Here is a 12950-nt window from a genome sequence, read left to right as displayed (position 1 = left end):
GAAATAAATGCAGCGATTAAGGATGTAAGTTAAGTGCTATGAACATCACATAAATATCAAAACTTATAAGGGTGGGTGCCTGGGTGGCTCAGTCAGTTAATCGTGTGCCTTCAGCTCATGTCATGATCCTGGAGTCCCCGGATCAACCCCCACTAAGCGGGGAGCCTGTTTCTCCCTCTCCCTCTGCCTGCCATTCTCCTGCTTGTGCACACATGTGCGCTCTCCCTCTCTCTCTCTCTCAGTCAAATAAATAAAATCTTTAAAAAATATATCAAAACTTGTAGAATTTTAAACCTGGAGTCAATTTGGAGATCACCTCATCCGGTGACCTTCTTTTTTAGTGGAAAATGTTCTGTGGCCTAGGGACTACCATTAGATTATTAAATTTGGAGAATATTTATATTTAGTTTCAATATTTTATAGGAGGGGAGAGGGAGATCATCTAAGGAGTGTCAGTAATGGGAAATAAAGTAGTTTGTGACTTTTTAAAATTCAGTCTTCTTTTGAATTAGAAACTTTTTTAAAATCCTAATTTGCAAATAAAGTAGAGGAAGAAGTTGAGAACTTGGGCAGTTTCTTTGAAAGTTAGTAACAGAGCCAAGATTAAAAACATACCCTTGACTATCAAGACAACTTTTATTTATGTAATGTCAATCACTGTAACACCTGTTTAGCCTACTGAGCCATGCTGCCCTTCTAATGCCCCTGTAAAGCTGCCTAGAGCAGGTCAACTAGTCAGCCTGTGAGGGTGAACAAGTGAAATAACAAAAGGAAATGTCTGAGAGGATCCCTAGGGGAAAAAAAAAAAAAAAAAAAAAAGACAGATGTTGGTGTCTTAATTCTTCCAAACCTAAGTAGTTTGTCTTATGGTAGCAGAGCCATTCTACTAATGGGAACTCCAGAGTTGAGAAAATTTCAAACAGATAAAGCTGTCCCTTAGGATTCAGTAACTTAATGGCTTGAAAAAGAGCTAAGGCCTATAAATGTTTTAGGCACTGCCAAGCTGGACTCTACAGCTTGCCTAAAGATAATAGAAATAGAAACATTGAAAGTTCTTTTAGCTTCCTAGAAGTAAGAGTGATCTAAAACAATAGTTTGAAAGTTTTAATTCTATATTTAAAATGTAAAATGCATAAAAAAGCAAATGTGTGTTTCGTGCTTACATAGTAAGTATCATTCTTTGTTACGCTGAAGAAGTCCAATGACCTGAACTAAAGTTTCTATCCGAATGTATTTTGTTTTAGGTAAATACAAATGTAAAACTTTGTTTATGGCTTAAGTAAATGAGCTAACAGTTTCTCTGTTTTATCATTTAATCCCCGCAATAACTCTGAAGTGATACTGTCATTCTTTCCAGTTTCATGTGTGGAAACTAGGGATCAAAGAAGTAAAGTAACTTGTCCAGAATCACAGACCAATGAGTAATGGCACCAGGACTTTAACTCATGGTATTAGGCCCCAAACCCAAGCAGCCACTAAAAGTTGATGCTTTATTTAACTACAGGTCACAAAATGTTACCCTTATGTGTTTGATAACTTTTCTTCATAAACAGTTTACATAATTTTCTTTTTAAATTTATGGGCAAATTTTAATGGTAGACTGAGATACCACTAGTAGTAGAAAAGTAAAGAAATTCAGGATTTCAACTAAAAGATTATCTAGTGAAGTCAAACCTCTTTAACAGACTTGAAAGCCAAAGTCTAGAAGCTTACTGACAATACCAATATTACTGTGATTAGAAGTTTGCTACGTTTTAGGGGAAACACTAAATAAAACTCAGCAGTTCTAATGAAAACCATACAACATACCAGATTTTCATTGTATTTGAATAAAGTATTTTAAAAATAATTCATTGTAAGTTCTTAAGTTCTTATAAATGTTTGCATCCTAAGTGCTTTGTTAAAGTAGAAAGAAAAGTAAAAGGACCTGCTACACACATAAAACAGGAACCAAAATTTTTTATAACTAAATAAGTAATCCTTGTAGCTTTGAGGTTGAAGTAATGTATAACTTACTACATGTTACTTTTTAAGTATCTCTAGATGTTTCTCTGCTGGGAACATATTTTATACTGTATCAGCAAGAATACTAGGCTTCCAGTTATGTGGCATTTGAAGAATTTTTTTTTTTTTTTAATGCAGCTTTGGAAATACAGAGAAACCTAATGAAGTTTGAATATTATGAAAAGAAATGCCTAAAATGTTAAGTCTACACTGAAAATTACCAAAAACTGAAATAAGTGGAAAACATCCTCTTATTTGTGAAATGTTTCTTAATAGAAGTCTTGTGATTCAGTTTAAATTCACAGACGATAAGTTGCTGCAAGTGTTTGTAAGATATACTACTTAAAAATTTCCTATCTGAGGGCGCCTGGGTGGCTCAGTGGTTAGGCCGCTGCCTTCGGCTCAGGTCATGATCTCAGGGTCCTGGGATCGAGTCCCGCATCGGGCTCTCTGCTCAGCAGGGAGCCTGCTTCCTCCTCTCTCTCTCTCTGCCTGCCTCTCTGCCTACTTGTGATTTCTCTCTGTCAAATAAATAAATAAATAAATCTTTAAAAAAAAAAAAAAAAAAAAAAAAAAAAAAATTTCCTATCTGAGAATTCAAGTCTTATTTTCTCTTAAGAAAAATTTGGTTATATCCATTTTATATTCTGCTTTAAAAGTTAATCTTAAACTTTGATATCTAATTCAGTCTCATTTTCTCTTATGTATAATTGCTGCTAACTTTAAAAAAAGACCCTGCTTATTTCAAAGGGGAATAATGTTTAAAAGATGTGAAGCATTTAATCCTTGAATGCTGGAACCACTTTTAAAGTATTGTAAGCACATCTGTGTTACATTACACAGGGAGAAAAATGTATGCATTCCATGGCCTATGGGCACTAGGGTGGCTGGTTTAGGAAAACTGAGTATTTTGCATTTCATGTTTCTTTCAACATAAAAATTTTTCTGTGATTCTAAAATGAAGAATTGAATTCCAGGGGTAGGGAATTTAGTCAGGCAAACATAAGTCAAGTACAGTTCCCTCTCTTTTCACCTACTTCTACTTCTCAAAAAAAATCAGTTTCCATAGCGGGTTTTGTCTTTGCATTTTGTTAAACACTTCCCACCCCCCTACCACCTCCCTTATTTGAAAAGTATTCCATGGAACAAACTTACATATCTATACATCTACACAGGAGTTCTTCATAAGTGCATTGCATGTCTCAGTCAGCTGCAAGTTACGGTGCAAATAATCTATTACTCATTAGGAAGTACCAAAGTTTGTAAATTATTTACTCTTAACAAAATTACAGCAGATTCAAATGTATTCCAGTGATAACTTCATTCTTGATCACTTGTATCCAGTATGCTTTCTTGAGCAGGAGGGAAAAGGATGGAATTACAGCTGTCAGGGTGGGTATCCCTTAGGATTTGTGTTTTGCATATGAATATCATCTGTCATTGGTGGAGATGGAAGAAAAAAGTTGGAAAATTATGACTACATTGGTGAAATGTTCTCAACTTTTTCCTCTTTAATGTGACATGATACTCATATGCCAACATATTCCTACGTGCAACTCCTAGTGAGCTAGTGAGTGAAACTCCAAGTGAGTGAAATTCTACCCCTTTCTCTGCTGCCCCAGAAAAGCAACCAAGGAGGAAAATGTTAGAGGAATGCATTTTTAATCAATCCAAAAAAAGTTCTTTTTTTTTTTTTAAAGGTGTGACTTGAGAGTTTTATACCTTAAGGAACATTAGCATCTAATTACCGGTGACACATTTGACGGCTATGTCATGATACCTTGAGTGGTAAACTTCATATTCCTTAAATTTTGTGCTTTAGCCTCATCTAGAAACTTAAACCTGTTTTATTTTTTTTAATTTCAAACTAAAGGAAGACCTAATTAATCATATGGCAATGTAAATTTCTTATTTATAATTAGAATGAACTTTTTCCAAAAGTATTCCTAGCCAGTTATTTTAATACCATATGTTCCTGGAAATTATCATGAGATAGTTTTTTGTTTTTCTTTAAAGGCTCAAACTAAATATATTTGAGGAATTTGGATTTTGAACTAGTCATTCCCTGATCCAAGAAGAATTCATGACACATTAAACCATAGATACTGTATAAAAGTTAGCCTTTATTCCTTGATCTGAAAATGACTTGTTTTCAAGCTTTTCTAATATTCAGTTATTTGATGTGCTCTTGATTTAGCTTTAGAACCTGTATAGTAATAGCATCTGATTTTTTAGAGGTATTAAACTTACTATATTATAAGGAAATAACAATTGAATTAATGTTATTAACATTAAAAATATTTTTTAAAGATTTTATTATTTGACAGACAGAGATCACAAGTAGGCAGAGAGGCACACAGAAAGAGAGAGAAGGAAGCAGGCTCCCTGCTGAGCAGAGAGCCTGATGTGGGGCTCGATCCCAGGACCCTGGGATCATGACCTGAGCTGAAGGCAGAGGCTTTAACCCACTGAGCTACCCAGGGGCCCCAACATTTAAAATTTTTTTAATGTAAGGGACTCTGATATATCGTCTTTATTAGTAACTTTGAGTATTAAGGATGTTTTTTATTTTTGTTTTGCTTTTTTTATTGTAAGGTATTATGAACTGGATCCTTACAAAAGTCTCCGTGACAATTTGAGGAACAAAGTGATTATCGAATATCCAACATTACATGTGGTATTAAAAGAATCCAGTCATGACTTGGAAGTTCTTCACCAAGGTAAATGTAAATTTGTTCCTATAATGCTTAGAGTAACTCTAGTGAACCTGAGCACTTACATGACTGTCTTTATTTCTTTATATATATGTTTTCCCCCTGTATTCACACACTTACCTGAATTTGCTCTATAGCTAGCTATAGTTAATGTAAAGAACCAAATGAATGAGCTACTGATTCTGTCATGATGGGAGCACGTAGCTTATAATATCAGTTTAAAATGAATAAGTTTGTCTCTAAAATGACATTCTTTGTCTTATTAGGGTACTACAGGCTTTTGTCTTTTTTTAAAGCTAATAGCCTTTAAGTAACAGTCTGTCCAATATCAGATAAATTTACTCTCTAGTTAAAACTCTTTCTTTAGAGATTCCTAAAATGAGGGATTATAAAACATTTTTAGTATTTTACCTTATAGAAAGAGATAATGTTTGAAAAAACATCAGGTTTAAAGTTAGAACTATGTTTAGAATAAGCTAGTGCCATTGACTTGACCTTTATTTTCTTTTTTTAAACGCAGTGGTTTTATTTTCCTTGATGTTTGTTTCTTTGGCTATATTTCTTGTCATTTTAGTGATTCTTTAAAAGTAGATACTGTCCCTCTTTGGCGAGTAATGAAATTGGAAGTATAAAACTGGAAATGTGTAAAAGCTTAGTATCTAAAATGACTTATCCATCTTTGCCACCGCTGGTTAGAATGAGCTACTTGTGTTTCTAAATGCAAAATCTAGAGGATTTATAAAATTCAACAAATTACTTTTTAAAAGACAGAGAGGTGACTCACTCAAAACCATTAGATACCACTGTTCAGCTAAGAATAATAGTTACAGGCCAAGTTTCATTGTAACGGTCTCCAGATGACCAGTGAATCCTTGGATTGGCTTGAATCTATTTTTTAAATGATATTACTTGAAACATACAGTTTGGGTTTTATTGTTATACCAACAGTATAGGCTGAAATAGGCAGTAACCTTTGTTTTAAGGTTTTCTTTTACACATGTGTGTAATGGGGTTTTTTCTCGGCAGAAGTGAATAGGAGAATTTTTTTTTCAAAGCAGCCAAAATTTTGTCAGCATCACAATTCGAAACTAGAATTTTAGATAGCAAATGTTGAAGTTTCTAATAATCAGTTATGGACCTCTTAATCCTTAGATTAATTCTTGACTTTACATTTTTCACAATTTGAGAATATCTGGTTTTTTCTCAAATTACAAATGTGTTATAAATGACCAATTTCACTTTTTTTTCTTAAGCTGTGTAAAACTTTACTTTTTCCTTCATATAATTCACATGGCTCTCTAAATGTTGGTTTCAGGGAAAGTTGTTTAGTAATGTGGATTACTAGCCAGGGCAAACATGTCTGTGTAAATAAACAGAGCACACACAGCAACTCTTTCACCTTGTTTAGGAATGCACACTGAAGGAAGGCTTCCTGTAACGAAGCAGAATGAAAAGGCTACTTTTGTAGTGTACTTGGAACCTGATTAAGTAAAATTTGCTATTTTTTGGTGGGTATATGATATTTGACTTATTTACAGGAAGACAAGTGACTAGTTCTTTCAGGATAGAGGATCATTTAGAGCTGCTGTGGCAAAAATTTAGTGAGTCTGACAGGATCTTAAGGACCATACCAGTGTTGTTACATCATAAATACACGCACTTTAAAAATAATGCCGGGTTTTTTGTACATGCCTTTCTTTATGTGAAATGCACACAATTTTGTCTGTGCATTTCTTTGTGTGAAATGCACTTCAAGTTATCTGTTTCTTTGAACATTTTCATAACTTTGGATATCCTGCAGGATGGCCCCTTAATGCAGGAGGAGGCTTATATAAGAACAAGGCATTTTCTTTGGAAAGCCTTGAAATTCCTTCTCTCTCTGGAGGCAAAAATGTTGGGATTTTGATCTTGAGTTCATAGCACAAGGTGTCTCTCTTCTCGTTTGGGAAAAATGTGTTTCTGGGCCGGCATTCAGTAGTTTTCACACTTGATCATTGTTATAATGTTTGGTATGGTTGTAGAGTGCCGTAATTTCTTTTCAAAAGTCTGCTGGTATTGATGGGCAATAGACAGGTGTTGTTTCTTTGCTTTTTAAGGAATGTAAAAGGTTGACTGTGAAAGACTGAGCAGTTAAGGTAGCCCACTAGATTAGAAATGTGGAGTGCTAACCACCCATCTTCTGTTAGTCCAGTGGGAAGTGCTTAGAATGGTGTTACCTGCTTCATAGTTCCTGTTTGCCAAAGTTAGCTAGGAGCTTTAAATGATTTAATAAGAGCATGCTGGGGGCACCTGGGTGGCTCAGTCCGTTAAGTGGCTGCCTTCAGCTCAGGTCATGATCCCGGGGTGCTGGGATCAAGCCCCACATCTGGCTCCCTGAGCAGGGAGCCTTCTTCTCCCTCTGCCTGCTGCTCTCCCTACTTGTGCTCTCTCTGTCAAATAATAAATAAAATCTTTAAAAAAAAAAAAAATAAGAGCATGCTGCTTTTTCAGTCTTAAGAAACAAAGAATGGAATACAATAAAAGAAGAAAACGGGCCACTTCAGGAAGGAAAGAAAGAGAAGTGTTTTCCCCAAACTGCAGTAGTACGAAGTTCCACTGATTTAAAAATATCAGCAAAATGTATATCTCTCTTGTTCTAAAATAACTCGAATAGAAAATGTCTCTGCCTTTTGACAAGGAACCCAGCCCCAAAGTGAGGACTTCAGTTAGTGAAAATACATAAAGTAGGAGCTACTCATCAATCTCTTGGTGGGCCAGTGTATCCTTTCATCCATTCTGTCTCCCCCTCTCTCCTCCCCTCATTCTTCCTTACCCTCTTTGTTTTCCTCTCTTTCAGTGTGTGTGGCATATTGGGGTGGGGAGATGGGGATGGATCTCAGGCACAAGAACACACATGTAAACTTTACAGTGCAGTAGGTGCTCTAATAAAATGTGTATTAATTGCAAAGAAAGCCAGAGGAGAAACAACTGACTTGTATTATCATGGAGATACTTGAAGGATTCTACTAGAGTTTGACATTTCACAAGGATCAGGACTATATCTTGGATTGAACCTGTTTCAGTGGTTTGCTCATAAAAAGGGATTTAGTAAACATTTCAGTTGCTGGGATGATCTTAAATCTAGGTACCATCGGACAACCCCCAAGGAACTTGGCAGTTGAATATGAGGCAAGATCTAGGTTTATGATTCTAGCATCAGCTCTTACTAAGCTGTGGCCCCTTGAACATTTTCTCTGCCTCAGAGCTTTGTTCCCCTCATCTACAAAATGGAAATAAATGGCTATAAGCCTGTAGCAAAATAATCTGTATTTTAACCTTAATTTTCAGTGTTTTAATATATTATTTCCTTTTAGCTGCTCTGTGGAATGAGATAGAGCTGTTACTCTGGTTGACTTGCATTCATGTTGATTCAGCAAGCAGGCTACACTGGGAAGTTAGATATAAGGAGGAAAAATCTAGTCTCCCTTCTTAAGGAGCTCTCAGTTTAGTAAGTGAATCGTAGTCTTGCTCGCTCCAATCAGGACTGCTCCTTTAAAGGAGCTCCATTTCTGCTCTAAGTTATCTTTCCTGTGAAAGGAAGATGGCGATTAGCTAGTCCTCTCTCAGCCCACATTCACTCAACATACACTGACCCTCAATTTTAAGTTTAAAAAGAAATAATGGAAAATTTAATTCCAAGCACACTTGGCCAGCCCATGTGATGATAGTGATCTTTTCAATGGTACGATTAGGGGATCATAACCACACTGTGAATTGACCATTCCCAAGTCTTCCACAGAGTCAGGAAGGATGTTGCCTCACAAAATATAATTGCTACTCTCAGACATCCTTTCTTTATTGTGGCCAGATCTGTATATTCCGGCTGCCTGGAACATGACATGGTTTGTCTGTCCCCATGAGCAGTGCTGTTGGTATGCATCGGAAGGGAGGAGAGAAGAAGGAAAAACAGAACAAGCTAAACAGAAACAGTATAAACACTTGACTGTATGTTTACTTATTTTTTTCAGTGAAAAGTGAATCTACCAAGAACATTGGCAATCAAAATTGAGCACTTCTTCTGGAGGAAGAAGGCGAAAATTCCCAGACCGTTGCAGAGGACTGACTATGCATTGACTAGCTGTCGGATGGCTGGGATACTGTCAGTGGGTGGTTGACATTTTTTTTTCTCTGAGAGTAATTAAACAATCTAAAAATTTTTTCAAAAAAGGTGTATATTCTAGCCTGGTGGATTGACTTGTAAGGCCCTTATTCCTAGCACCTGACCAGCATAGTGCTTATTTTAGTTTGGCCCAGGGTTTTAATATGCTTGAGTCCATAGGCTGAAAACTTCTTTTGTATGTTAGTTTGATGCAAGACCAAACCCAAGGATCACCTGTGTCAGCCACAAAGTTGGCAGTCTCGTTGGTAGAACCTCACTAAACATAGAAGCCATGTGACTTACCATGTAGCCACAGGAGGACTGGCCCATCGTTGCCAATTCTTGTCTTTGGGATTTACTTGTAACTCACCCTCTTGAGAGACTGAGTGGGTCTTTTTAACTTGGGTAGCATCTAGTATAGCGTCACATGTAAAGGATAAATAAATACTATTAACTGCTAATTCTTATATTCAGTTCACAAAATCAGTGGCTTCTCATTGTTTGAACCCTCGGTGCTCACAAATTTGACTCTCCTTGTTTGCACAATGAGCTGTGTCTTATTATGAATTCTGTGCCTTTCATCCCATTCCCATTTCACTCTCCTCATTACCACACAGGAGTGTTGTGATGAGCAGTTTTATGCTGTTTTGAAACATCCAGCAATAACTAAAGAAAGAAACAATTGGAACTCTTCAAAGTGTTACTGGAATGTGCATTTATATATATACATGGCCTAATTTATACCTCATGGGCGCTCTGTATACATTATGATCTCACATACTGAAATTAAAGTTTCCTAGTTTTATTGGAATTTATACAGTTATGAAATTGCAATATGGCTATAAAAGAGTAAAAGATTATTACATCTGTGTTGCATCTGTGTACTTAATGGTTAAGAAAACAATGATAAAATGGGACATTGGTGAATTCATTTTTAGTTTAAATTGGAATAAGTTTTAGACCAAAAGGAAGCCAGAGGCATTAATTAAAGAGGCTTGGGAAAAAATAGAAATATGAATTAATAATAAGAGGATGAGTATAGGAGAAACTTGTAGAGCACAAATACGTGTAACTTGAGGGTCAAAACTGGAGAAGCAAATCCAAAGACAATAATGCCACAAAGACCCTTAGTATAAAAGTAATAGTGGAACTGTGATTCATAGAAAACGAGGTCTTGCAATTTGAGGATTAGTTATACTTCCAAAACAACTTCAGGAATCTTCCTCATACAGTGAAAGGTTTGTGTAGAATTAGGTTTTTCAGTATTTCTGAGGAGACAACTAAATGGGATTTCAAAGGATTCCTCTTTAATCTAAAAGTAAAATTTGTTTTCTTGAAAAACAGGCAAAAAATCGAATGAATCGAATCAAATGTGTCACAGAATTGTTAGTGGGAAAGTGGGATAAAGTACACGCCAGGAGCATATGATCTGGATATCAGGATGGAGAGCAATTTCCTGATAGTGAAATGTGTTATGACATAGTCTCATTTCCAAGAAAAGTATTGAGTTCCATGTCTTCTAGCATTTAAATTGAAAACTGGACAACCAAAGGATTTATCCTGTGCTTCCCCCTGCCCAGGAGGAAAACAAAAGGGGGAGGACATCTGCGTGATGCAGTGCATCTTTGCCATCCCTGTAGTCTAGAATTCCATTAGATTTTCCAATTATGGACTGTTCTTAGGAAAGAAATTTAGCATAGTTCTCTTAAATATAACTATCAGCTCAACTGATTAATATACATATTTATTCCCATGGGATTTATAATAAACATGTTTTTAGTAAATAACTATGACAACGGCTTGGAGGGGGTGAAGTTGGAATAATTCACTGAGCCCTAGAAGTCTGTAGTAGTAAGACTTAATTTCTTTTTTTTGAGGCCCCTCTCCATTTGGATTCTTGACAAATTCGGATGAATAAACAAGCTCCCTGACCCATGTTAAGTTCAACATACTGCATTTTGTTCACGAATCACATTTTTTTTTTTTTTTTAAGATTTTATTTATTTGTCAGAGCAAGTGAGAGCGAGCACAGGCAGACAGAGTGGAAGGCAGAGTCAGACGGAGAAGCAGGCTCCCTGCGGAGCAAGGAGCCCGATGTGGGACTCGACCCCAGGACGCTGGGATCATGACCTGAGCCGAAGGCAGCTGCTTAACCAACTGAGCCACCCAGGCGTCCCACGAATCACATTTTTAAAGGAGGAAAGCTTCACCTGGCCTTCTTTATTTTTCAAACAATGATTTCAAAGGCAAGGTAGGCCTTTCATAATTGCTAATTATTATATATGGGATTAATAGCCATAAATTACAGTAAACAAAGGTTGCACCTGTTCATATTATAAATAGGAGTTAAAGAGAGTTAGTATAATAGATATTTAAGATTCCAAAGTTTAGTTGAGCCAATTTGTTTCCCTGTAGCAAGTAGTGCGATTAAGGTTTCACAGTGCATAATGAAATGTTAAACACATAACTCTAATGCCAACAATTTTCTTTTATACATTTGGTTTAAAATGGTTGACATACACAGTGTGTTATACCTGATTTCATATTAGTCATTAAGTTTTAAGTAAAGATACCTAGTTTTCTTTTATTTAATTTATACTATTGGGTTAAAATTTATTTTCAAATAGATATTGTACAATTTTTTTTTATCATTAACCAGTTGTTCTTTGATTGCAAGTAACAGAAACTCAACTCAGGCTCCTATACAGGGAAGTCCGGGCATGACTTGGTCCAAACACCCTAGGAAGCCATCTTTCCATCTCTCATACTTAGCTCTGATCAGTGTTTTCCCTTTGTTGGTTTTCTCTTTCCGGCCAACTTTCTCTTTGGGGAAGGAGTCAGTGAGGAGAGAATGGTGGGTGGCAGCCATTGACAGTGTCAGCTTATGTCATCATAACCAAAGCAGGGCAGCAAGTTATGTAAAATTTGGGAAAGAACCTTGATTTTGCCCACATTCGATCACATTCCGTCCCTGAGCTGATCTGGAGAGGGGTTACCCCAGAGGAAGGGGAAATGATCAGAAAAAGGAAGAGGGTAGGGAACAGGAGAGGCAAGATGTTACTGAGAATACAAAACTAACAGATGTTCATTGCACCCTCTTTGAGTTGAGTAGTAAGATTTTTCTGATTTAAAATAAGGAGTAAAATTCAAAACTAACCTATAAATCCTCATTGGCTTTAACTAGAAATTTTAATTCCTACTTGATGCCATTGCTGATTTGAGTTGCCATTATAGACTTTTTTTTAAAAAATACTTTTCCATTGTGTTTGACATTTTGTCGCTCCTGGTTTCGTCGTATGTGCATAGCACCAGTCCATTGCCATCACAGATTTGGAAACTTCTAGTTTCATCAATACTTTGGAAATTTTGATATTGAAATGAGATATGTATTAGAGGAAAATACTTAAAAAAATCAAACACTATTGGGGACCTAGGTGCCTCAGTCATTGTGATCCTGGGGTCCTGGGTTTGAGCCCCACATCGGACTCCCTGCTCAGTGGGGAGCCTGCTTCTCCCCCTCCCTCTACCTCTCCCCTGCTTGTGCGTGCTGTCCGTCTGTCTGTCTCTCTTTCTCTCTTTGGCAAATGAATTAGTAAAATCTTTCCCCCAAAATGAGCACTGCTTAAATAAAAGTTGGCCCTTAAATAAATTTGGATGGATCTTACTTTGCTACGAAGTGTTTTCTTTCAACTTTGGTCAGTGAAAGCTATCTAAATCATGTGTGCGTATGTTCTTTAAAATGAACTGTAATGTAATCGTTTCCCATACTGGAGTATGGCCAACTGCGCTCATCTTGAACTCCATAACCGAATGCATCCTTTAGCTTTTGATGAGCTACCACACAAATCTATTGCCGGTTTTCTTTCTTGCTAAATAAAGTACTGAAACCCTTATCCATTATGACTTGGCCACCTCCCTCCCTGTGTCTCTCTCTGTGTCTTGCTCTCCCTTCCCTCTCCCCATTCCCCCCCCCCCCCCGCCTTCCTCTCCTTTCTTCCTTTTTCACCCTTTGCCTCAGTCCTGAAACAACATAAAGGTTATTACAGGGACATTCCAGGCTGCTTCCCCCTTCTGTGCCTTTCTTCTCATTCACT

At 36.7% G+C, this 12950-nt stretch overlaps 1 protein-coding gene across 2 annotated transcripts in view; it reads left to right on the top strand.

Annotated features, from left to right (window-relative positions):
• Positions 1-9719, top strand: part of ZNHIT6 (zinc finger HIT-type containing 6) — a 60155-nt gene extending 50436 nt beyond the window's left edge. The window contains exons 9-10 of one of the 2 annotated variants that reach the window (XM_059136851.1): positions 4600-4724; positions 8726-9719. In XM_059136851.1, the coding sequence (XP_058992834.1) occupies positions 4600-4724; positions 8726-8766 (166 nt within the window). In that variant the 3' untranslated portion in view covers positions 8767-9719. Of the gene's footprint in view, positions 1-4599; positions 4725-8725 lie in introns of those variants that run through there. The other variant, XR_009345237.1, reaches the window with a different exon arrangement.
• The last annotated feature ends 3231 nt before the right edge of the window (positions 9720-12950 follow it).

The sequence above is a fragment of the Mustela lutreola genome, chromosome 10 (genome assembly GCF_030435805.1).
Source record: "Mustela lutreola isolate mMusLut2 chromosome 10, mMusLut2.pri, whole genome shotgun sequence".
NCBI classification, from domain to species: domain Eukaryota; kingdom Metazoa; phylum Chordata; class Mammalia; order Carnivora; family Mustelidae; genus Mustela; species Mustela lutreola.
The sequence above is the reverse complement of the archived record's forward strand: the minus strand, read 5'-3'. Positions and strand labels throughout refer to the sequence as shown.